General features: G+C 43.6%; 1 protein-coding gene across 1 annotated transcript in view; it reads right to left on the reverse strand.

Moving 5' to 3' along the window:
• Positions 1-2,862: 2,862 nt before the first annotated feature.
• The window catches only part of LOC121271944 (thrombospondin type-1 domain-containing protein 4-like), a 207,140-nt gene continuing 182,893 nt past the window's right edge, over positions 2,863-27,109 (reverse strand). The window contains exons 12-15 of the mRNA XM_041178201.1: positions 19,295-19,468; positions 11,519-11,698; positions 5,814-5,958; positions 2,863-3,233 (exon numbers count right to left, since the gene is read on the reverse strand). Of these exons, the coding sequence (XP_041034135.1) occupies positions 3,091-3,233; positions 5,814-5,958; positions 11,519-11,698; positions 19,295-19,468 (642 nt within the window). The 3' untranslated portion in view covers positions 2,863-3,090. The remainder of the gene's footprint in view (positions 3,234-5,813; positions 5,959-11,518; positions 11,699-19,294; positions 19,469-27,109) is intronic.

Below are 27,109 nucleotides of genomic sequence, written 5' to 3' on the forward strand. Positions count from 1 at the left end.
ACGGATTACCAAGAAATTGATACTTTGGCTTGAATCTTCTGGTCGGCGTGCGGGGGTGGGCCCTGCTCACCGATGTGTAAAATGACACGCGGTGATGTCAGGCGTATGTCCCGTCACCGCGCATCATTCTGATCTTCAGTTCGACAGGCATGCTCCAGAGTCGGCTGCATGCCTGCCTAACTGTCAAAGGCCTATTGAGGCCGTTAATAATCTAATTAAGCTGGTTGACTGAGCTGTCTGTCCAACCTTAAGGTTGGTGGGCAGGTAAAGGGCCCAGGCAGCCTTCATGTTTATCATGAAACCTCATCCACAGGCGGGATGAGGTTTCATGAAGTGTTTATAAATTGATTAAAAATTTTTATTAAAATTCATTGACATGTCCCAGCTCATGTGACACTGCCACATAAGGGGACATGTCTGAATAATTTTTTTCTTTATTTTAATTCTTCATAATCAAACTAATCTCCCTGAGGCAGCTCTATGCCTCAGGGAGATTTCTGTGCTCAGCGCTTCCGGGTACTTGTCACGTAAAATGGTGGTGCGCAGCCAATCGGGGGCAGCAATCAGCTGCGTGTCCACCTGCACCCGCTCAGCCCCCAACAGGGAGAAAATTCTCCCCATATAGGGAAAAGAGAATATGAATGCAAGCAAGCGAGAAACATAAAGGCGACTGTAAAAGTTTCTTTAGGTACGTGAAAAGGAAAAGATTATCTAGGACAAATGTGATCCCATTATAGTTAGAGACAGGAGAATTTATAGTGGAGAACAGGGAAATGGCAGAGGAATTATTCTGTTTCTGGCTTCATGGAAGAAGATACAAAAAATCTCCGAGAGATACTAGGTAACCAAAGGACTTGTGAAACTGAGGCACTGAAAGAAATTAATATTAGTATAGAGGTAGTACTTGAAAGGTTAACTGGATTGAAGGTTGATAAATCCCCTTGACCAGATGAGCTACATCCCAGAGTGCTGAAAAAGGTGGCTATAGAGATGGTGGATGCAATGGTGGTTATCTTTCAAAATTCTATAGATTTGAGGAAGGTTCCTGCAGGTTTGCCACTGGAAAGTGATGAATGTAACCCCATAATTTTAGGAGGAAAGGAGAGGGAGAATGGAGAACTACACACCTGTTAGTGTGAGGTCAATACTACAGAAAATGTTAAAATTTATTATAAAGAATGTGATAACTAGAAACTTTAGAAAGTAATGGTAAAATTGGGCAGAATCAACATGGATTTATGAAAGGGAAATCATGCTTGACAAACATGTTGGAGTGTTTTGAGGATGCCAGTTGTAGCATAGATAAAAGAAAGGCAGTGGAGGTGGTGTATTTGGATTTTTAGGAGGCTTAGGAGATTGGTAAACAAAATTAAAGTGCATGGGACTGGGGGCATTATACTAGTATGGACTGACAATTGGTTAACAGACAGAAAGTAGAGAGTAGGAATAAACAGGCCATTCTCAGAGTGGAAGGCTGTTACTAGTGGGGTAGCGCAAGGATCAGTGCTAGGGCCACAGCTGTTCACAATGTATATAAATGATTATGGATGTGGGGGCCAATTGTAATATTTCCAAATTTGCTGATGACACAAAACTGGATGGGAATGTAAGTTGTGAGGAGGATGCAAGGAGGCTTCAAGTGGACTAGGACAGGCTGAGTGAATGGGCTAGAACATGGCAGATGGAATATAGTAAGTGTGAAGTTATCCACTTTGGTAGAAAAAAACAGAAAGACAGAATATTTCTTAACTGGTGAGAGGTTGGGAAGTGTTACTGTCCACAGGGATCTGGGGGAGCTTGTTCATGAGTCACTAAAAGCTAGCATGCAGGTGCAACAATCAATAAGGAAGGCAAATGGTATTTTGGCCGTCATTGCAAGGGGATTTGAATACGGAAGTAAAAATGTCTTACTACAATTGTATAGCACCTTGGTGAGACTGCACCTGGTGTATTGAGTACAGTTTTGATCTAAGGAAGGATATATTTGCCATGGAGGGCCTGCAATGGAGGTTCAGCAGACTAATGCCTGGGATGGTGGGATTGTCTTAATAAGAGAGATTGTATTCTCTAGCACTTTGAAGAATAAGAAGTGACCTCATTGAAACTTACAAAATTCTCACAGGACGTGACAGGACGAATGTAGATAAGATGTTTCCCCTGGCTGGTGAGTCTAGAACCAGGGGACATAATCTCTGAATAAGGGGCAGCCATTTAAGATAGAGATGAAGAAGAATTTCTTCACTCAGAGAGGGTGGTGAAGCTTTGGAATTCTCTACTCCAGAGGACTGTGGAAGCTCAATCGTTGAGCATGTTCAAGACAGAAATCAATAGATTTCTGGAGACTAATGACTAATGGAGATAGCGCAGGAAAGTGGTGTTGAGGTAGATGATCAGCCATGATCTAATTGAATCGGCAGCATGCTCAATGGGCTGAATGGCCTACTCCTGTTCCTATGTTCCTAAATGGGGTAGTACTCGGTCAAGTGTGGATTTTTCAAGAAAAGCTGTAATAATGGCAGTTTTGAGTAAGGGGACCATTAATAATGACATAGTCATGAATGCTAGGAGAAGTGATTGTATAGTTAGAAGCTGAATATAGTGAAATGTACAGGCAATGTTTTTCACTCAGACTTGAACTTGGAGATAGCAGGTGGACATATAAAAGATTGGATGCAGGGTGAATGCGATGCTAAGAACTGGTCAAGAACAGCAGGCTGTTGGGGCAGAGATCTCTGGCTCATAGACTAAGAAAGGGATGAAAGCAATAATTTGAGGATGTGCTTTGTCATGAGGTAAAGGAGCCTTGGATTATTGTTGCTCTCCACAATCATCTTCAAGTAGTATGAGGATTTGGCTAAAGAAAGTAACGTATTGTAAAGTGACACATAGTTCAGCCAAATCTGGCAATAAGTGATTAGACAAGTCACTTTTCAAGTGAGTTTGAGTTTGCCTAACCAGTTTGAGGGTGGCAATGTGCACTCCTTTACAAGGGTTAATGTTAACACACAGGTCTCCCTTACAAAATGTGAATTGCGCAATACAAAATACAGTAAAACAATATTCATTTAGAAGCAAATCTAAAAGTAGTTGTTATCTGCGACCCAGAAATGCTGATAACCTTTTAGCCACTTTGGTACAGGAAGCACAGCAGGCCGTCTTGTAGTAAGAATATACACACAGCTGTGCCTGTACCACCACGTTGCAGTTGTAATATTTATCTATGCAGCTTTCATCTGTAAAAGAAAAGAACAGTTTAAAGATTAGGGGCTACAAATGTGCCTGCATCATTTTTGAGCTGTGTGAGATGCATTGCTGTGGACTTAGGCAGCATACGAATTTGATGCTGCCCCTTTTTTTACTGTTTGTAGCTTTGGTCCAATTGATGTCTATGTGTGGCTTCCTGAATGCTCAGTAAGGATCAAGCAGCATTTGCTTATCTCAAGAGCTGGTCCTTCTGAAGGCTTTCTGCTGTTCAAAGAGAAATTGAACTTAGTATAAGGGAGCTGCTACAGGCTGCTCTTACTGACACTGAATGTAGCTGCAGTATAAATGGAGCACCAGGGAAGAAAGAGGGCTCTTACATTCATGGATCTGGCACTCGGAGCCTCAGTGGTGATATTAACAGGAGGAGAGATACCGTGTTTTCATGGGGACCAGGAGGCCCTCAAGGACCACCCTCAGAATGGATTGGGAGCAGGTGGTCAGGAGGTAAATTCCAGGGCAAAAACAAAAATTGCTGGAAAAACTCAGCAGGTCTGACAGCATCTGTGGCGAGAAAGACAGAGTTAAAATTTCAAGTCTGTAGTTCTGAAGAAGACTCAAATGAACTCGAAACGTTAACTCTGTCTTTCTCTCCACAGATGCTGTCAGATCTGCTGGGTTTTTCCGGCAATTTTTGTTTTTGTTTCAGCTTTCCAGCATCCGCAGTATTTTACTTTTATCTTAGGTAAATTCCAGGAACCTGGCTCTGAGGGCCTGGTAGTAATGCTACAAGAAGTATAATGATTTATAATGAGCATATTGTCACATGTCATCTCCTACTGACAAGGAATGTGAGCACGGGTTACATTGCAAATGGCTGAAGGCATTATGCACTCCATTTGGAAGGCCTCTGCTTCCATAGCACCAACCTCAGCAGCTCTACAGGACCAAATTTTGCACTCTGGGTTTCAAAATAAATTTAAGCCAAAAATTTTAAATCGTACTGATTGTTTCTGTACCCATCAATTTGCCTGGAAAAGAAAATTGGGCAGGGTATGAAACAAGTGATCAAATTGCGGAAAATTTTGCAATAATGCCTGGACCAATATCATCCTACAGTGCTTTAAAAGGAGGAAGCTTCACCCTTAAAAACACTTTGGGCTGAATTTAATGTCCACGATGGTGGCGCTGCCACAGCTGTTTTTGAAAGCCCCTTTGAAATTCAGCGGCAATCGGGGAGTCAATTGCCTACTGTCAGCGCTTCCACCTCTTTAAACGGTGGAAGCCCCACACCCCCAAGAGCTGTCAAACAATCAAAGGGCCAGCAGTTCTTCAGTAGGTGCTGTGCCAGGCCTGGACCAAATAGTATGGAGGAGACCTAGAAACAAGACGAGTTTGTGGGCTGGGGTCAGTTAGGAAGGCCCCAGCAATCGTGGGGGTGGTTCTTTCAGTGTGGGAAGTCCTTGCCACTGGGGAGGTGTGGGGGTGGGAGGGAGGGGTTTGGGGGGTGCAGTGCAGCCTCTGTAGGGTGCCTGATCAGGAGGGCTGCAGGGAGGCCTCCAGTTTTTACTGTGAGGCATCCCACATGGCACAAGACACCTCCTGTGCTGCTATAATACTAGTGGCAGTGGGATGACACCATTAAGTGGCCAGTAAAGGCCTCATTGACCTCTGGGCAGGAAGGCCGTCTTTGACCTTCTCTGCCCCTCATTTAATCAGGGGAGTTGGAAGGCGACGGGCACTCCACCTGCTGCCTTTCTGCTGGATCCTACGGCTTACCCTGTCTCCCAGCCTGCTCCTGAGCAGGGAATTAACTTCTGCCCTTTCTCTTACAAAATATTAAGATCTCCAAGCATCTCATCCCATTCCTTGTTGTCAGATATTTTAATAGACATATGTTTATTATTGTTTTCAGTTTATTCATTCAAGGGATGTGGGTGACACTGACAAAGATAACAATTGTTATCTTTGTTGCCCTTGAGAAAATGCTGATGCACCAGCTCCTTGAACCTCTGGTCAAGGTATTCCCAAACTGATGTTATGTAGGCAGTTTCAGGAATAGCGATGTACTTCCAACTCAGGATGGTGTTTGACTTGGAAGGGAGATGGAGGTGGTGGTATTTCATCAGCTTTGTCCTTCGATGTGTTGAAGGTTGCAGATTTGAGGGGTGCCTTGGCAACTTGCTGAGACAGAATGAGACACAGAAGTAAATGTTCCTCTGTGGAACTTGGGCTATAAGCATGTCCTAATCAAATTTTCCATTCATCTAAGTTAATGGATAAAATAATTAAATTGGTATCTTTTGCAGATATGCATTCCTTCCTACCCAATTTTCCTGTACTCATTTGCTCAAGTGATGCATTATGTACTAAAGAGGAAAATCCATCTGTTTAAACCCAGGAAAGTGCCAAGCATTGGAACAATCTCCACTTTCTACATTTTTAAATTTTGAACTTTTACAAGTGTGCATCAGCTTTATACATTAAGGAGTTCCAATCAGGTAAGGGCCAAGTAAAGAACTGTCTGGCTAGAACTTTATAATGTATATACAGAGTCTCAATGCTGGAACTGCAATGTAAATGTATTCCTAGTGTTTTGACAGTATGGTTACCTATTTGTGGGGTACAAGGCTTATTGTTGCAACTTTGATGTTCCTCTGGCTTCTGATTAATATCACACCGCTCACTAGGAATCATGTCATCTCCTAGACAACGGACTTCACGCACTCTAAACCCTCCTTCACATGACTTGGAACACTGCAGATGACAAAGAAATATCCATGAAGAGTCATTAATAAACCTGCAGAGGCAAATTGCAATTGGCAAATGAATTTCAATAGAGGTAAATGTGAAGAAATGCATTTGAAGAATAAAGTGGCTACATACTCCTTGGAAAATAGGAGTCTAAGTGGCATAGAGCAGCAGAGAGATGTAGGAGTATGGCTACACAAATCAGTAAAAGTAACAGAGGTTCATGAGTATATTTTCAAAAAGCAAACAAAGCAATGGGGTTTATTTTGAGAACAACATTGAAAGCAGGGAAGTTATGTTAAATTTGCATAGACCATACTTGTATACTTAAGTATTACTACATGCTTGTATACTTCATGAATTTAAGTCTGCTTAACCGAAATCCTTTGTCATTCTCAGTACAAATACAGTGTTGACTGATATCAGGGCGGATTGTTGGCAAATCCATGTAGTGTGGTATATTTGATCACAGTTGGCTTGTTAATTTACATGTACCTCATAGTTACCCTGAATGTTAAAATACAATATAGATAATGTAAATTGTTTTATCTTTCTGACCTTGTATAGTTGTTTATTTTTGTCCAAAATGTGTGGAATTTTGTGGCTTTCGTCGTTGAGCAAGTATTTTGAATCTCAAACTTTGTCTACTTTAAACAACACATTATTGGTCCCTAACCAGATCTCACTGGGGGGGGGAGTGGCGATTGGGAACTTGGGGGATAGGCTGGGAGGGGAAAGGAAGGTCCACAGGTCACTGGGCCTTAAGGGGAGAGTGCCCCCAGTCAGAAGGAGGCTTCAAAATCTAACACTCTTCATTTCCAGCCCTCCCCCCCAAACTGTCATCTGCCCACCAGCCTTAGAATTGAGGCTGGGCAGGAAATGGCCCTTAAGTGGCCATTTAAAGGCCTTAATTGGGGCAAGGGCGGGCTTCCCATCCGAGGCCCTGCAACCCCTCCCCTCCCCCACAGCATAAAATCACTCCAAGGTTGGGGCAGGTGGGGACCCAGAGGGTAATCCCGTCCGTGCAATTTCATGCTTCCCTCTGCCTCAGAACTCAGAATGGGTGGTGGAAGTGTAAAATTCTGACCATAATCTTTAAAACATTCAGGTCTTCTAATGGTATGTGTGTGGGTTGTTACTGGTTGTTTGTCTGGTGTCTGCTCGTTCCTACTGTGACGTTACCTCTCCGGGAAACGATGCTGCCATGTCAACTATTGCTGCTGTGATCGCTGTGGTAATTGTTGCTGCTGAACCATTGTCTTCGTTGGGGAATGATTGACCACTTGGAGTGATGGTCGTTCAGTTCCTTGTGCAGTTGCTCAACTCAGATCTTTCTCGTCAGCTGTCTGCTGTGAAGTAGCAGCTTCTCCAGTTGTACGTATACGTCTGCAGTCATGATGATATATCTGGTCATTCACTTTCATCACGTACAATCAGGGTGACAACTTCTCTACACAGGTCCCAAGTTGCCACGTGTGTTGACTTTTGTTAAGAGTGTTGAACATTTGCACTCTGACCTGCTCTCCAATTCACAGCTCTGACAATGATTTGGCAGCTTTATCTAAGTGGCTTTCTGTCATTTCACTTTGATTTTGTCACTCCTGTTCCTACTTCTGGCCTCAGTTATGTTTTAGCTATTGGAGAAGTATATTGGGTGTGGCGTGACATTCACTGCTGAACTGGACTACTTTCCATGCCAATCGAGCAGACTGCTTTGTCCTGGATGATGTCAAGCTTCTTGAGTGTTGGAGCTGCACTCATCCAGGCAAGTGGAGAGCATTCCATCCCACTCCTGACTTGTGCCTTGTAGATGGTGGACAGGCTTTGGGGAGTCAGGAGGTGAGTTACTCGCCACAGGATTCTTAGCTTCTGACCTGCTCTTGTAGTATTTAAATGGCTAGTCCAATTCAGTTTCTGGTCAGTGGTAACCCCCAGAATATTGATAGCGGGGGATTCAGTGATGGTAACACCATTGAATGCCAAGGGGCATGGTTACATTTTCTCTTGTTGAAGATGGTCATTGCCTGGCACTTGTGTGGCATGAATGTTACTGACCAACTGGGCAAGTTTCCACATAGCTGGGTAGATATCAGCTATTCTGGAACAGCTTAGCTAGGAATGCAGCTACTTCTACAGCACAGGTCATCAGTACTGTTGCTGGTATGTTGTCAGGGCCCATAGCCTTTGCAGTAGCCAGTGCTTTCAGCCACTTCTTAATATCACATGGAATGAATCAAATTGACTATCGACTGGCATCTGTGATACTGAGGACCTCAAGAGGAAGCTGAGATGGATCATCCATTTGGCACTTATGACTGAAGATGGCTGAAAATGCTTTAGCCTTCTCTTTTGCATTGATTGGCTGGGCACCCCTATCATTGAGGATGGGCATATTTGTGGATCCTCCTCCTCCAGGGAGTTGTTTAATTGTTCACCACCATTTGCTACTGTATGTGGCAGGATGCAGAGCTTAGATCTGATCCTTTGGTTGTGGATTTGCTTAGGTCTGTCTATCACAGGCTGCTTCTGCTGTTTGGCATACAAGGAGTCCTGTGTTGTAGCTTCACCAAGTTGACACCTCAATTTTAGATATGTCTGGTCCGCTCCTAGCATGCCCTCCTGCATTCTTCATTGAACCAGGGTTGATGCCCTGGCTTAATGGTAATGGTAGAGTGGGCGATATGGAGGATACTGATTCGTCAGCTGAGGAGGTGCTGTAGGTGGTGACCAGCAGGAGGTTTCCTTGCCAATGTTTAACCTGATGCCATGAGACATCATGTAGTCCAGAGTTGACGTTGAGGATTCCCAAGGCAACTCCCTCACAACTCTATACCATTGTATATGTTATAAGAAGGATGTGATTGCACTGGAGGAGGCACAGAGGAGATTCACCAGGATGTTGCCTGGGATGAAACATTTAAGTTATGAAGAGAGGTTGGATAGTCTTGGGTTGTTTTCGTTGGAGCAGAGAAGACTGAGGGAGATTGGGGGGGTGGGGTGGTTGAGGTATACATGATTATGAGGGGCATGGACAAGGTGGATAGGAAGCAACTATTCCCCTTGTTTGAAGGGTCAGTCACAAGGGGACATAGTTCAAGGTGAGGGGCAGGAGGTTAAGGGGGGATGGGAGGAAAATCTTTTTTGCCCAGAGGGTAAAAAATGTCTGGAATGCGCTGCCTGGGAGGGTGGTGGAGGCAGGTTGCCTCACATCCTTTAAAAAGTACTTGGATGAGCACTTGGCACATCATAACATTCAAGGCTATGGGGCCAAGTGCTGGTAAAGGGGATTAGGTAGGTACGTCGGGTGTTTCTCACGTGTCGGTGCAGACTCGATGGGCCGAAGGGCCCCTTCTGCATTGTGTGATTCTGTGATTGTGCCACCACCTCTGGCAGGTCTGTCCTGCTGGTGGGATGGTAACAGTGGTGTTAGGGACATTTTTAGTGAGGTATTATTCCATTAGTATGATTAGGCTGTTGCTTAACTGTGGGACAGTTCTCCCAATTTTGGCACAAGCCCCAAGATGTTAGAAAGGAAGTCTTTGCAGGGTTGACAGGGCTGGGTGTGCAGTTGTCATTTCCGGTGCCTAGGTCCTTGCCAGGTGATCTGTCCGGTTTCATTCCTTTTGCGCTTCATAGCAGCTTGATACAACTGAGAGACTTGCTAGGCCATTTCAGAGGACATTTAAAAGTCAATCACATTGCTGTGGGCTTGGTGTCACATGTAGGCCAGACCAGGTAAGGATGGCGGATTTCCTTCCATAAAAGGGGGAAAACTAGGTGGGTTTTTATGACAAAGGTTTTGTGGTCACCATTAGACTACCTTCTAATTCCAGATTTATTAATTTGAATTTAAATTTAACCAGCTGCTGTGGTGGGATTTGAACCCATTTCCCCAGGGCATCAGCCTGGGCCTCTGGAGTACTAGCTCAGTAACATTACTAATCTGCCACCTCCTCCCCAGTGGAATATTCAAAGCCACACTGATTTACCCAGTGTGAACAATGTTTTATGCAAAGTTGCAGACTGAAGTTTTAATTATGCTCTGCTGTTTCTTCCAGCTACTGGCTCTCATACAGCCATCAAAATCCACTCAATTTCAACTGCACATTCCTAACATCATGTTCCAAATGGTAGATGAAATGCCTTCTGCTCTCAAGCCTTTATACACCAAAGACACCATTAGAGGTCACATAACTATGGCAAGCCTATGCAATGGCACAAAGGCACTTCTCCAAACATCATGGTTGTAGTCGTTGAGCTGGTAATAGAAGAGACAGCCTTGTCAACATGGGCAAGCAAAATTCTCAGTGGAAGACAAGAATATATCAAATGTTCTGGTACAGAAAATGGAATCATCAGAGTAGCTCTCACAGAGAAACAATGAGAAGAGGTTTGAAACAAGATATGGGAAGATGCATATTCTAAGTTGTCGTCCGATTTTTGGGCTTATATTGGGTACTTGTGGAAGGTTTATTGTCCAATGGAGAGAATGAAACAGAGAGAAATCTAGGAAGATGAGCTATAAATCACATAGCTAAAGCATGAGTGGAAATAAAATCACTCAACAAAAAAAGCAGAACCTACAGAATAATCAAGATTATGGATAAAGAAATTTTAAAATATCCTGTCTGATCGAAACAAGAAATATTCCATATAGCCTACATTTCTTGAATTTTACAGTTGCTTTTCATTCAGATTTCCCATCATTTGGACCTGCTATACATGTAAAGTAGGTTATTTAATTAACACACACTGAGAAGTACCCAATCAGACTTGATACTCACTATTAGCTGCTCCCAATGTGGTTTCCTCTACATTGGAGAGGCCAAACGCAGATTGGGTGACCGCTTTGCAAACACCTTTGGTCTGTCCGCAAGCATGACCCAAACCTCCCTGTCACTTGCCATTTCAACACTCCTCCCTGCTCTCATGCCCACATGTCTGTCCTTGGCCTGCTGCAATGTTCCAGTGAAGCTCAACGCAAACTGGAGGAACAGCACCTCATCTTCTGACTAGGCACTTTACAGCCTTCCGGACTGAATATTGAGTTCAACAACTTTAGATCATGAACTCTCTCCTCCATCCCCATCTCCTTTCTGATCCCCCTTTTTTCCAATAATTTATCTGGATTTTTCTTTTCCCACCTATTTCCATTATTTTTAAATGTGTTTCCATCCATTGTCTTATCTCTACCTTTTAGCCTATTTCGATCCCTTTCCCCACTCCACCCCAACTAGGGCTATCTGTACCTTGCTTGTCCTGCTTTCTACCCTTAATGTCACCTATTAACATATTTCTTAGCTAATATCACCACCGTCAACACCCCTTTGCCCTTTTGTCTATGACACCTTTTGGCTATCTTCGCCTATCACTGGCCCTCTATCCAGCTCTACTTGTCCCACCCCACCTTAAACCAGCTTATATTTCACCTCTCTTCTATTTTGCCTTAGTTCTGTTGAAGAGTCATATGGATTCGAAACGTTAACTGTGTTCTTCTCCGCAGCTGCTGTCAGACCTGCTGAGTTTTTCCAGGTACTTTTATTTTTGTTTTTGTTTTGATACTCACTGTGCTCCATTCAGTATAAAACCATTTTGCGCCACAAGGCTTGAGGTAGCAAGATTGCTGAGTAGGAGGTCTGTTCACAGCAGCGCATTCATAGGAGTTCACCACTGTAAAGTTGTCTTGTGTTTTTCTGATGCATATTACATCCCGGTACTGGGTTCCATTGCTGCATTCAGTGGAACACTATACCAGAGTGGGATAAAAAGACATTTTTGAACCAGAGACTCAGTATATTATGCTACAACATTTTGTAAAAGGCTAACTTCACAATATAAGCTGTGAGATAAATTTAATGCATTCTCGCATTAGTGTGCAATGGAACATTTTCAACATTTCACATTCAGGGCTTGCTTTTCTTTAGCCTATAGCACGCTGTCCCAACTGCAAGGATGCCACTCTAGTTTTCTCAGTCAGAGGTCATTACATATTCAGGTGAGCTCCCCGAAGAAAGAAGATAACAGACTTACAAGCAAAATTGAAGCTCATAGGATTAAATGGACAGTGGCAGCATGGATCCAAAATTGGAAAAAAATAGTGAACGGTTGTTTTTCAGACTGGAGGGAAAAATGCAGTGACATCCTTGGGGGTCAGTAATAGGACGACTTCCCTTTTTTAGTATGTATTAATGACTCAGACTTTGATTTATAGGGCGTAATTTCAAAGTCTGCAGATGACACAGGACTCAGAGATGTAGTAAACAGTGAGGAAGGTAGCAACAGCTTGCAGGAGGATAAGAACAGGCTTGTGAAATGGGTAGACACATGGCAAATGCATTTTATCACAGAGAAGTCTGAAGTGATGCATTTTGGCAAGAAGAATGAGAAGAAGCAATACAAAGTAAATGGTACAATTTTATAGGGGCCAGAGGAACTTCTGACCAAGGGTGTGTGTATATAATTCCATAAAGGTCTCTGGCACAGAGAAATCTGAGATGGGAATTTTATTGAACTGTAAATAGAATGGATATGGAGGATCCATTTCTCTTAGTAAAAAGGCCAGGGGTATAGATTTAAAGTAATCAGTAGAAGGATTAGAGGGAAATTGAGGGTGATGAGGTTTGAAACTCACTGCTTGAAACAGTAGTAGAGGCAGAAACCTTCACTGCATTTAAAATGTACTTGGATGTGTAACTGAAGTGCTGTAACTGACAAGGCTACAGACTTAAGGGCTGGAAAGTGGGATTAGGCTGGATAACTTTTTCCCAGCTGGCACAGAGACAATGGGTCATAATTTTCTATAATTCTACAAAGATAGCAGGACAAGTTGAAAAGATTGTTTAAAAATCATGTGCAATCCATGGCTTTATAACAGAGGCCCAAGTACAAAAGCAAGGAAGTTATGCTAAACCTTTATAACTCATTGGGTGGGCCCAGTTGGAAGATTGTGTCCAATTTTGGGCACTGCACCTTAGGTCTGCTAAGGCTTTGCAGAGGGTGCAAAAGATATTTATTATATGGTTCCAGGGATGAGGGACTTCCTTTATGTGGAGAGCATAGAAAATCTAACATAAGAACATAAGAAATAGGAGCAGGAGTAGACCATACAGCCCACTGAGCCTGTTTCACAGTTCAATATGTTTATGACTGACTTTCAGCCTCAGCCCCACTTTCCCACCCACCCTTATCGCCTCTGGTTCAGTGAGAGACCAAAAATCTGTTCGGTTTTTCTCCATGGAGCAGGAAAGGTTAAGGAGGAGTTAATAGAGGCATTCAAAATCATGAAGGATTCAATAAATAGGAGAAATGTTTCCATCGGCAAAATAATTTTTTTTAGCATATCTTCACATGCGCTTGTTTTCCTGTGAGGAATAGTGGAGAGGTGGTGGAAGCAGCCTGTTGACTCCCATGGCCACAAGTCCTGTCATGAGACTTGGACCTGGAGCTCCTAACCTAGACGTAGGCACGTTACCGACTGCACCTACTTCTAGAAGGACTGGTACAAGTAGACATACATTTAAGGTAATTGGCAAAAGAACCAGAGATGTGATGAAGAGAGTTCTTTCATGCAACAAGCTGTTCTGAGCTGAGCTTTTAAAAGGGAATTGGAAAAATATTTGAAGGGGAAAAATTTGCAGAGCTGTGGGAAAAGGATAGGGGAATGGGGGTCATTGGATAGCTCTTTCCAAGGGCTAGTACAGGGATGACAGGCCAAATGAACCCCTTCTGTGTGGCAACATTCTATGCTTCTTCAATGATTACAACTCACTGCAAAATCCGCATTCCTCCAACTCTGTTGGTTTGTGCATCCCGAAATCCCGTTACTCCAAAGCTGACGACTGTGCTTTCAGCCATCTAGGCTCTAAGCTCTTTAATTCTCTCTTGAACATCTCCGCTACTCACGCTTCCTTTTAGGCATTTCTTAAAACCAAGTTCTTGGACCAAGCTTTCAATCAAACCTTTAATATCTCCTTATTTTGCTCAGTGTTGATTTTCGTTTCATTAAACTAAAGGTGCTACATAAGTGAAAGCTGTTGTTATTGATGCTGGTGGTACTCTTCCCTATCCCACCAGAAATCTGTCAGGAAGTTGTGGAATTATAGCCAGCAGGATTAAAAGAGCAATGATGGACTGAGAAAATTGGAATTAAAAAAAATTTCATCAGAGTGCTCCAAAGAGTCATATACAGCACTGTTTACCACTCCTCCGAGTTTGAAATCATTGGAAAATTTTGAAATTTTAATGATGACCACCAAACCATTGTTGTAAAAACATATCTGAAAATTTGCCGTCCTTAACTGGTCTGACCAGGCTCACAGCAATGTGGTAGATTCTTAACTGCCCTCCAAACAAGGGCATTAGGGATGGGCTGGCCTAGCCAGTGATGCCCACATCCCATAAAAACAAATTTTTTAAAAAACTATTTACATTCTGACAGAAGATTTTTGGGTTCTCTTTCATGTCGATTGCCATTCTATCTCATACTCTCTTTTTGCCTCCCTCTCAACCTGTTGTATGGTCTCACTTGAAGAATTTACCTAACATGCATTATGCCCCCTCCTTTTTTGTTTCATCATGGGGGGAGCCTTCTGCTTTTACTGGTGGCAAGCTTGGAGGCAGAAAGGGCAATTACTTAGGTAGGGTGGTGAAGTACCTGAACCCTGCTGCCTTCCTGCCTCCATCACAATTAAGTTCTGGGTGGGAAAGCCCATGGTCGATCTTTCCACTCATTCGCCAACTGAGGCTCTTAAGTGGTCAATTAATGACCACTTAAGGGCCTCATCCCACCACCAGTTGCAGGCAGTCCTATCGCCATGTGGCATGCATAACAACAGAACCTGTGTGGGCCACTTGTTACATAAGAACATAAGAACTAGGAGCAGGAGTAGGCAATTCAGCACCTCGAACCTGACCCACCATTCAATACGATCATGGCTGATCTAATTTCAGCCTCAACTCCAATTTCCATCCCCTCTCCCTTTAATCTTTCAACCTGTTACTAATTAAAAATCTGTCTATCTCCTCCTTAAGTTTATTCAGCGTCCCGGCATCCACTGCACTCTGAGGTAGTGAATTTCACAGATTCACGACACTTTGAGAAAAGTAATTCCTCCTCAACTCTGATTTAAATCTACCACCCCTTAGCCTAAAACTATGGCCTCTTGTTCTAGAATGCCCCACAAGGGGAAACATCTGCTCCATGTCTACTTTGTCTATCCCCTTTAGCATCTTATATGCCTCAATTAGATTTCCCCTCATTCTTATAAACTCTAGCAAGCATAGGCCTAAACTGCTTAATCTCCCCTCATAAGACAAGCCCTGCATCTCTGGAATCAATCTAATGAACCTCCTCTGAACCGCCTTCAAAGCAACTACATCTTTCCTCAAGTAGGGGACCAAAACTGTGCACAGTCTCAAGGTGTGGTCTCACCAATTCCTTGTACAGTTGCAACAACACTTCCCTATTTTTATACTCTATTTCTTTAGCAATAAATACCAAAATTCCATTTGCCTTCTTTATTACCTGCTGTACCTTGTTACCTTGGGGGCGGGTGGGGGGTGCCTTGATTAAAAGAATCAGTGCCTGATTATTTTTTATTCATTCATGGGTGGTGGCGAGCTGCCTCCTTGAACTGCTGCAGTCCATGTGGTGTAGCTACATCCACAGTGCTGTTAGGCAGGGAGTTCCAGGATTTTGACCCAACGACAGTGAAGGAACGGCAATATATTTCCAAGTCAGGATGGTGAGTGACTTGGAGGGGAACTTCCAGGTGGTAGTGCTCCCATGTGTCTGCTGCCCTTGTCCTTCTAGATGGCAGTGGTTGTGGGTTTAGAGGGTGCTGTCTAAGGGGGCTTGGTGAGTTCCTGCAGTGCATCTTGTAGATAGTACATACTGCTTCCACTTTGTGTCAGAGAGAGTGAATGTTTGTGGATGGGGTGACAACCAAGTGTGTTGCTTTGTCCTGGATGGTGTCAAGCTTCTTCAGTGTTGCTGGAGGCCTCTGACCTGCTCTTGCAGCCACACTATTGATATGGCTAGACCAGTTAGTTTCTGGTAAATGGTAGACCTCAGGATATTGATAATGGTGACAAGACATCGGGAAGGGGGTCACTGCTGAGAGCCACACCCCTGCCCCTGCTCCAACCCCCCTGCACTGCCTCCCCCGTGACTCCAACCCCACAAATCCACCCCCCCCCCCCACTCCTGTCATTAACTTCCCACCCACACACCACCCCCACTTCCATACACCACTACTTACCTGTAGCCTGGATCCTGCATGATTCTGGGACTTTGTCAGGGGTGCCCTTCTGGCACCAACCACGGCCTTGTCAGCGGCCCTGTTGAGAACAAGAGTTTCCAGCTTCTGATTGGCCAGCTGCTCTTGCTAGGTGGGATTTCTGCCCCCAGGGTCTTGATTCCAGGGAAAAGCATGCCGGTGGCCTCACCACTGCCTGACTGGTGTGAGGATAGTTGGGTCTTCCCGAAACGTGGTACCGCAGGGCTCCACCAGCTCTTTAGCTGGCAGGTGAGACCCCCGATGCCACAACAAGATTCTGCCCATAATCTTTATTTCCCTTGTCATCCAAGGGACCTTGTTTTGGACTCTCTTTCCTTTTGCCCTGATTGGAATGTACCTAGCCTGTACCTGAAGATCTCGTCCTGAAAGATCACCCATTATTCTGTTACAAACATTGCCATTTGCATATGTGACTATGTTTATCTAAGATTAAAATATTCCGTTAATAACTGGAAGGAAAGACTGCTCTCTATATTTTCTATTTTTAAATAAAATGCTCTATTATTACTTTCATCAGAAAACTTCAATTTGCTTCGATAAATTTGCTTAACCCTAATAAGGTCTTCTCTATAATGAAATGTAAGAATAATTCATACCATTTTCTGAATAATGTCAGCAGCAGAATCATTTATATTTTCAAGACTTAGAATCGTACCAGATTTGCAATAAGTGAGGCAGCGGTGGGAAAAACAACATTTTACCTGCCAGCTGCAATGGTGTCTTTTCACATCGTTTCGTCCCAAACCCAGCACATTAATAATACATTCCCGGGATACACACCGTTTCATGGTGGGCAGGCTCCGATTCACCTGTCACGCCCTTACCTTGCCACTTCATCATGCCAGGCATGTCATGAAGATATTAATGTATATAATGTTTTTGGAAATGATTTTAAATTGGACTTGTAGCGGGGTCTGTGGGTATGAGTGTCTTAAGTGGATGAAAACCAGCTAGTTTGAGTGCTTTGATGTTTAGTAGTTTTGAAATGTTAAACAATAAGGGACAGGGTACATTTGCATTTTGTTCAATAAATCATTCAAAGACTGGGGGTGAAATCTTGCACCTAGCTAGGAGACACCAAGCAATATGTTTATATTACCAATAAAATTGGTGCTCTGAAAGTGGTTTTATTGTTAGAAGACATGGAGTTCAAAGGGCCTGGTGATACGATGAGAATTAACACTCAAAAGGAAGGCTAGGTATACACAGAAAAAGGGTTTTATGTGGAAGTCAGAGGCATGTCATATCTAAGCAGCCTGTAAGCCATATCACTGTGAAGGAACAAATTGAAAGGGACCTCATTTTGAATTCATAAGATAAAATGTGCTTTGCCTGCTGTCTGTTTAAGTCTATGGGTTATTGTTGCCTTGGTGAAGGTTTACCGAGGAGTGATTAATTTGGGATTTGTTTAGAAGTTATTATGGTAGTAATATGTAGACGTGTGTGGGTGTTTAAATTTGTTGTTAAATTAGTAAATGTTTAATTTAATTTAGATTAAAAAAAACCTCTAGAGGCTTGGTGGTTTTTATTCCTGAATTCAGAGCTGCATCTCAAGCATACCATTTGAAAATATAGGTTATCACAGTTGTTTAAAGTTCACTTCCGGGATTTTAAATAACTCAGCCTTTACCAACTGCTGTGTCATAACAAGGCACCACATTTAAAATACAGCCACGCTCAGTGCTTCCAGCCCAAGACTGCAGCAAAGAAGACATGGCCCAAAAGGCAAGAAAACTGCAGCCTTCAAGCGCCTTTTGGATGCTGTGGAGGCCCGCTGTGATGTCCTCTACCCATGCTCTGCCCACAGGAGGGGCAGCAACATTACCACTCCGGCTTGGGAGGCGATGGCAGTGGTGATCAGTGCCAATGCGGCACAGGAGAGGTTGGCCATCCAATGCAGATACAGGATCTCATCTATGCAGCCAGGGTATGGCAACCATCTCATCACTCTAAACTCATATACTCAAGCCCATCACACATTCACTGGCATCTCACTCACTACCAACTCAAAGGACATCACCACCCCATTCTCACATACATACCCTCACATGTCCATCTAGTCTCATCTCCTCTGGAGACTGCCTCCTCAGCCCTCAACATCTTGAGGTTACTTGTACAGATCAACGTGTGTCCCCACACATACCCTGGTATACCTTCCTTCTCCAGTACAGCCCTCATCCGGCGGCCTCTTTCCTTTCCTGAGGCCACTTCTCCCCCTTCCCCAAGCAAGCCCTAGCCCTACAGCCATTGAAAAGCCACCCACATATGGCTGATCTGGTAGATAGAGATTTGCCCGTGAGCCCCACTAAAAGTGATGTGGTGCTGTCTGTGAAGCCTGGAGCTGAAGACTGAGCGCTGACTGAAGCAAGATAGGCAAACAAACCTTGAAGGCCCAAGCGAAGTGCAGCCCGCCAAATGCACGCCTTATATATGCTGCTGTGAAATGCGTCTGTGTGTTTTCCTGCCTTATAATGATATGCAGATGTATTACAATGAGGTTCCCGATTTCTGATGGTGGGGTACATGGCCTGCTATCGACAGGCCTTCTCGCCATATTGTCTGCTCATGCCACTGAATGCGCCCAGCACCAGCGGGTACAGAAAAGCCCAGCCTTTATATAAATCACAAGAGATTTGAAAATTTCTAATTCATGACTACAAGACATAAGAAATGAGCAGAGGGCCTTAGACAAATCACTACTATACCACTATATACAGTTCTAAACCATTCTATAGCATATACTGGCTTCATTGTACCATTTTATATCCTGTTTTACATTGTATTTATACTATTGACAATTATATACTGACTATATCCTTTTGCATCTTATCATGGCATGGCAAACATCAACCATTATCACAGAGGAAGATGTTGCCAGTTAACCATTGCCACTAACTAGTTGGTGCTCGAAAAATATTTAGAAATGCAAGCAGGAGTGATCAGCGTAGATTAACTGTCTGCTAATATTATTTTTGATATGTAGATTATGTGATGCATTGGCAGAGGTGGGAATGTTTTGGATGGATATTAGTTCTCTAACTCACCTGACTCCAGTGCCCAGTGAACCACTGGACATGGCTATCACATGGATTGCTTCTGCATCTCATTGTGTCTGTTGGTCGCTCATTTCCACATCCTTCCAATGGTAGACTGCTGATGTGATTGGTGAGGCAGATGACCGACCTGCTCTTCATTCCTTCACCGCACTCTGTTGAACACTAGAAACAGCAACAGACCATAATTATCATGAATGTACTAACTAATATCATTTACAGCACAATTTAATCAGAATGTTGTACTGTACATCATTACTGCACTGTACTATAACAATCTATATCATCTCCTATACTGTTCTAAGAGGGTAGGAGGGGCATTTGAGACCTCAGGAGATGGTTGTCCCAGGTTTATGAGCCATGGCCAATGGTGGAACCAGTGAATTTTCGGTGGTGATGGAGGGAATGCTAGAACCTTGAGGGGCAATGGCGTGGAGAATCCTTCTGGAAGAGGACTTTGTGTTTCCTTAAGCACATGTGACGAAGGCAGCAGAAAACCACCTCACGTAATCTTTTCACTAGTCATATTGCTCATTGAAATTGAAAATAGGAGGCTCTTAAAAGCAACTGAAGAGAAAAGTGCATGGCTGCAAGACGCAGAGGGCCTTCCCTTAGACAGATCACTACTATACTACTACGTACAGTTCTAAACCATTCTGTAGCATATACTGGCTGCATTGTACCATTTTATATCCTGTTTTACATTGTATCTATACTATTGACAATTATATACTAACTATATCCCATTGTAGCATATTGACAACACTACAGCATTTGAGATATTATTTCTGTATTATAACAATCCATATCATATACTGCACTTTACATATGCCATTTAATAACATATATGGGCTGTAGTTTACCATTTGATGCACTATACATTGCACTGTACTCTATCATTCAGGTTTTCTTGAAGGCTTCTAGGGGTAGGGCAGGGTTGCCCTGGCTTAAGTGCACTCAATGTCTGATTGAGAAACCCGCTGGAAGCCACCTGCTGAAAGCCACCCCCTGCCCTTTTTTCTGACCCCCTGCCTCTTATCGATACTAGGCTGCTGGTGCGTTTATTACCGGCAGTAGCCACAGATCCCAGTGGTATTGAAGCGTAATAGAAACATCAAAAATAGGAGCAGAAGTAGGTCATTCAAGCCTGCTCCCCATTCAATATGTTTATGGCTGATCCTCTATCTCAACACCATACTCCAGCTCTCTTCCCATACACCTTGACACCTTTAGAGTCTAGAAATCTTTCCATTTCCTTCTTAAATATATTCAGTGACTTGGCCTCCACAGCCTCTGTGGTAGAGAATTCCACAGGTTCACCAACCTCAGAGTGAAGAAGTTGCTTCTCATCTCAGTCCTAAACCTCATATCCTGAGACTGTGACCCCTTGTTCTAGACCCCCCAGAGAAAGGAAACATTATGCCTGCATCTAGTCTGTCCATCCCTGTCAGAATTTTATACATTTCAATGCAATCTCCTCTCAGTCTTCTAAACTCCAGTGAATACAGGCTTAGTCAGCCCAATCTCTCCTCATATGACAATCGTGCCACCCCAGGAATCACTCTGGTGAACCTTTGCTGTACTCCCTCTGTGGCAAGCATATCTTTTCCAGGGTAATGGAAAGCTGCCGGGCTCTGATTGGCTCCCTGGGCTCTAAATCCCAGGGAAGGCCTGACACTTGCCAGTCAAGTGCTATATAAGGTTGAGAGGATATTTAATAGAGGTGTTCAAGATCATGAGGTACCTGAACAGAGTAGATAGGGAGAAGTTGTTCCAATTGGTGGAAGGGTCGAGAACCAGAGGACACTGGCTCAAAGTGGTTGGCTTAAGAACCAGAGGTAACATGAGGAAAAATGTCTTGATACCACAAGTGGTTGGGTCTGGAATGCACTGATGAGAGTGTGGTGGAGACAGGTTCATTTTTTCTGTTTTGGATAATTATCTGAAGAGAAATGATTTGCGGGACTATGGGAAAATGCAGGGGTGTAGGGTTATTAATGGGCAGGCTACTTAAGAAGGCCATTGGATATGCAATGGTTTCTCTTCCTAATTCCGCATCATTAGCTCTGGTGTCCACCAAAGATAGATCTTTGGCCCCATCATAGTTCTCATCTACATGCTGTTACTTGGTGACATCACTTGAAGGCATGACTGTAGTTTTTACATAAGAACTGACAACAGCAAGCTCTACCTCACCACCACCTCTCTTGACTTCTCCACTGTTGCTAAGTTATCAGACTGCATATCTGACATCCAATACTGGATGGGCAGAAATTTCCTCTAATTAAATATTAGGAAGACTGAAGCCATTGTTTTCAGTCCCCGCTCAAAACTTTTTTCTCTCACTATTGAGCCATCCCTGTCGCTGGTAAACAGTCTGGGATTAAACCAGTCTGTTTGTAATCATGATGTCACATTTGATCCTGAGATGAGCTTCAAACTCACATTGGGGAGGCAGTGGCATAGTGGTATCGTCACTGTACTAGTAATCCAGAGACCCAGGTTAATGGTCTAGAGACCTGGGTTTGAATCCCATCACTGCAGAAGATGGAATTTGAATTCAATAAAAAATTTAGAATTGAAAGTCTAATGATGACCATGGCCATGAAGCCATTACCAAAACCCATCTGGTTCACTAATGTCCTTAACAGAAGGAAATCTGACTACATGTGACTGACTGCCCTCCGAAGTGGCCTGGCAAACCACTCAGTTATATCAAACCACTAAAAAGGCTAAAAGAAATGAAACTGGACGGATCGTCAGTGATTGACCTAGGTACCAGAAACGACAATGGCAAACTCAGCCCTGTAAATCCTGCAAAGTCTTCCTTGCTAACATCTGGGGGCTAATGCCAAAATTGGGAGACCCGTCTCATAGACTAGTCAAGCAACAGCTGACATAGTCATACTCACAGAATCATATCTTACAGACATTATCCCAGACACCACCAGCACCATCCCTGTCCCACTGGCAGGACCAAGGAGACAGCACAGCAGTAAACAGTTGGAAGGGACTTGCCCTGGGAGCCCTCAATATCGACTTTGAACCCCATGAAGTCTCATGGCATCAGGTCAAATATGGGCAAGGAAATCTACTGCTGATTACCAAGCTGTTTCAGTACAGCTACAACATTGGCATCTACCCAGCAATGTGGAAAATTGCCCAGGTATATCCTGTACAGAAAACGCAGGACAAATTCAACATAGCCAATTACTGCCCCATCAGTTTATTCGCCATCATCAGTGAAGTGATGGAAGGTGTCATCAACAGGGCTATCAAGCGGCACTTGCTTAGTGATAATCTGCTCACTGATACTCAGTTTGGGTTCTGCCAGGATCACACAGCTCCTGACTTCATTACAGCCTTGCTTCAAACATTAAAAAATGACCTAACTCCAGAGGTGAGGTGAGAGTGACTGCATTTGACCGAATATGGCATTAAGGAGCGCAAGCAAAACTGGAGTCAATGGGAATCAGGGGAAAACTCTCAGCTAGTTGAAGTCATATGCAGCATTATGATTTTTGGAGATCAATCAACTCAGTTCCAGAACATCATCACAGGATTTCTTTAGGTAGTGTCTTCGGCCCAACCATATTCAGCTGTTGCACCAATGACCTTCCATCATAAGGTCAAAAGTGGGGATGTTCACTGATGACTGCACAGCGTCCAGCACCATTTACCACTCCTCAGATACTGAAGCAGTCCATGTCCAATTGCAGCAAGACCCGGAAAACATCCAGGCTTGGGCTGACAAGTGGCAAGTAACATTCGCATCGCACAAGTGCCAGGCAATGACCATCCCCAACATGAGAGAATGTAACCATCACCCCTTGATATTCAATGACATTACCATTACTAAATCTCCCACTGTCAACACCATGTAGGTTACCATTGACCAGAAACTCAACTGGACTAGCCATATAAATACTGTGGCTACAAGAGCAGGTCAGAGGCTGGGAATCTTTCAGTGAGTGAATCATCTCCTGACTCCCCAAAGCCTGTCCACCATCCACAAAGCACAAGTCAGGAGTGTGATGGAATACTCTCCTTTTGCCTGGATGAATGCTCCAACAATACTCAAGAAGCTTGTCCTCATCATCCAGGACAAAGCAGCCCGCTTGATTGACACCCCATCCACAAACATTCACTCCCTCCACCTCCGACACACAGTAGAAGTGTGTACCATCTACAAGATGCACTGCAGGAAATCACCAAGTTTCCTTAGACAGCACCTTCCAGACCCACAACCACTACCACCTGGAAGGCCAGGGGCAGCAGACACATGGAACACCACCACCTGCAAGTTCCCCTCCAAGCGACACATCATCCTGACTTGGAAATATATCAGCCGTTCCTTCACTGTTGCTGGGTCAAAATCCTGGAACTCCCTCCCTAATAGCACTGAGGGTGTACCTACATCTATTGGACTGTCGCAGTTCAAGAAGGCAGCTCACCACCACCTTCTCAAGGGTACTTAGGGATGGTGAAAAAATGCTGACCCAGCCAGCAATTCCCACATCCCATGAATGAATTTTTAAAAAATTGTGCCATCTTTAAGATCATTTATTTTCACCTCTATAACATTGCCGTGCCTTCGCCCCTGCTTCAGCTCATCTGCTGCCTTTGTTACCTCTAGACTCGCCTATTCCCCTGGCTAGTCGCCAACATTCTACCCTCCTTGAACTTGATGTCATCCAAAACTCTGCTTAGCTTTCTTAAATTTCAGCAAGTCCCATTCCCCTATCACCCTTGGGCTCACTGATCTACACTGGCTCATGGTCAAGAAGTGTCTTGATTTTAAAATTCTGATCCTTGTTTTCAAAATCTCTCCATAACCTTGCCCCACCCTGGCTCTGTAACATCCTCTAACCCTACACCTCTCCGAGATATCTGAATTCCTCTAATTCCAGCCTCTTGTGCATTCCCAAGTATAATCACGCTGGTTGCTTAGGCCCCAAGGTCCTCCCTAAACCTCTCTGTCTTTCTACCTCTCTTTCTTCCTTTCAGACATGCCTTAAAATCTAACTCTTTGACCAAGTTTTAGGTCATTTGACCTAATATCTCCTTTTATGGCTTGGTGTCATATATTGTTTTATAATGTTCTTGTGAAGTACTTTGGGATGGTTCATTACATTGAAGGTGCAATGTAAATATAATTTGTTGTTTTATGTACAATAAAGCCTGCGGGCAATATCAAGAAGCATGGAGGCATCAGCAACAACTTTGTACAAGGTTTTGCACAGAGCTTGGAGCCTATCCTTTCCTGCATGGAAGTGGTGGCCAATTCCAATACAGAATCATAAAATGTAAATGGTATAGGAGGCCATTCAGTCCATCATGTCTGTACCAGCTCTCTGGAAGAGCTACTCAGCTAGTCCCACTCCCCAGCCCTTTCCCCGTAGCCCTGCAAATGTATTATGATGAGATTATGATATAATTCCTTTATGAAAGTCACAATTGAATCTGCCTCCCCCACTTGTGGACACCACCATGGTGCAGTGTCTGATGGCTGATGCACATAGTCTGTGTGCTGCAGTGGAAGCTCAGTCTAAAAACATGAAAACTCAGCTTTTTGCCATGCAAGCTCAGACTGCTGATTTCATGGCTGTGGATACAGTGTTCAAAGACCCTTGCAAGATATCATAACATTCCAGCAATATATTTTCCAACACACTAAGAAGATTGCCTAGGGGAAGGTCAGCGGCTCGCAGAACACAGATCCTCTATTGTCACTAAGGACGATAGCAGCTCCCTCCTACCACTGCAATTCCGCTGGTGCCGCTGCTGTTGCCTGTCAGCCAGCCAGACCAGACTGTTGCTGTCAATGCTGAGATGATGCAGTCTGCAGTCGATCCTTCTAGGTCCTTAACTGGTTTGCAAGGCCATCTGCAGTCTCCGTCACTGAAAGTCAGTAGCCTTCCACCAGCCATGCTGTGTAGGAGTACTAGGAGAGGCAAAAGCCCACAGAAGACAGGCACTAACAAAATGTTGATGTTTGTATGCAATATGACATGGCTTGATCTATAAATTTGGTTTGAAATGCTTGTTTTATGGAACTTTAATTTTTGCACTGTGGACAAGCGAATGCTGTGATGTTCAGTAACAGAGGGAAGGTAAGGCTCAAGACTTTGGCAAATGGGTACTGGGATTTTACTGATATTGCAGTTGGATAAATCAATCACAAACTGCTCAGCCATAAAGATGTTGTGCTGAATGCCTCTGCCATTCCTACTCCTCTTCTTACTTCTTCTCAACTGTTGCCATATTGTTGCAAGCAAGCACTGCGTTCTTATGATGGTAAGATTGTGCAACATGCAGCAGACAATCACAAATCTGGACACACACTGCCAGGTTTTCCAGGGGTCCTCCAGAGTTGTCTAGATAGCGGAAGTGTTGTCAGAACACCTTAATAGTTGGCTCTATGACATTTTTAGTTTTAGTCGTTTGGTTGTGCAGAACTTGAGTAAAAAAGACATTTTATCGAAACTTTTCATCTGGCACTCATCAGGGACAATCGCAAGAACACCAATGTCAGGGGAAGCAACAACTTTATACTGTATGAGAAGAGAGTGCTGATTCATTGGCAAGTGACTCTTTTAGGTAGAGGCGTTGCCATGGCGAATGCACCAGCACCATGCAACAGCATGTCCTTTCCACAGTTCGCAACGGGTAAGGTACAGGTCATATCCAACCAGCCCGTACTTGCTAAACTCAAAACACAGTATCCAACATTAGATGTGACCCTGCGATTGGACAACATTTTCTAAATAACCCTGTGTGCTAAAGATTACGCTGACAACCAATTTAAGATTGTCAGTCAAGCTAGCAGTGTGGAGCATTTGCATGTACTTGAAGCTACATATATTAATACACAGGGCCCTGTTCTTTGTAGACAGAAAGAACATGTACACACATTGAGCCTGTTTCAGCTAAACAGAATAAGTGATAGTCATTCGCTGGTTCATTGCCTTGACCAATCAGAGTCAAGCTGCCTGGTTTAAATTTCAAATAATGCTTGGCATTTAACTGTCAGTCACCATTAATTGGTACATTCTCCAGGCAACCCCTCTACCAATCAGATTCCACTTGCCAACCAATCAGCACTGTATTCTCATACAGTATAAAGTTGTTGCTTCCCCTGCCATTGGTACTCTACAATTGTCCTCATGAGTGCAAGAAGAAAAGCTTTGACAAAATGTCTTTTTCAGCAATTTTTATTTTTATTATTATTAGCAATGGGGAATCAAAATATTGGCTTATCCAGTGATGCCCATGTCCCGTTAAAGAATTTTTAAAATTGTGTGTGACATTTCTGCTTTTGTTATATGCATGCTGCTCATGTTACCCACCAGGCTGTTGTCAATGGTTAGCATTTGTCACCCAGGAGCTACCCTCTGGTTTGTTGTGATGACTCAAATACAGCTGTCTCAGTGGACTGGTGCAGAATCAAGAGATCATGACTGCTGCCAAGATACTGAACATTTCTCTGCTTGATTCACTGCATTTGGTGCACACCAGCTGGACAATGAAGGAGTGTAATCCCTTTCATTACAATACAGCTCAGAGTTTACATGCGCACCTGCAAAGCAATGTGTATGCAGTCCATGGCAGCCTACACTATGAGGAAGCCTGCATTCCTCATAAAACCATATGCTCACTTCCTCTGCTTCTCTCTGGCAAAAGGAACTGAAATGTATTCAGCTCTCGTGGAATTACCGAGCCTCAGTGACCTCACTTGTGCCACAGTGGATGACAAATTGGATGATGTTGAAAATTATCACCTGCTCCAGCCTGGCAAGGGCCAGA

This window comes from Carcharodon carcharias, chromosome 32, assembly GCF_017639515.1.
Source record: "Carcharodon carcharias isolate sCarCar2 chromosome 32, sCarCar2.pri, whole genome shotgun sequence".
NCBI lineage: Eukaryota > Metazoa > Chordata > Chondrichthyes > Lamniformes > Lamnidae > Carcharodon > Carcharodon carcharias.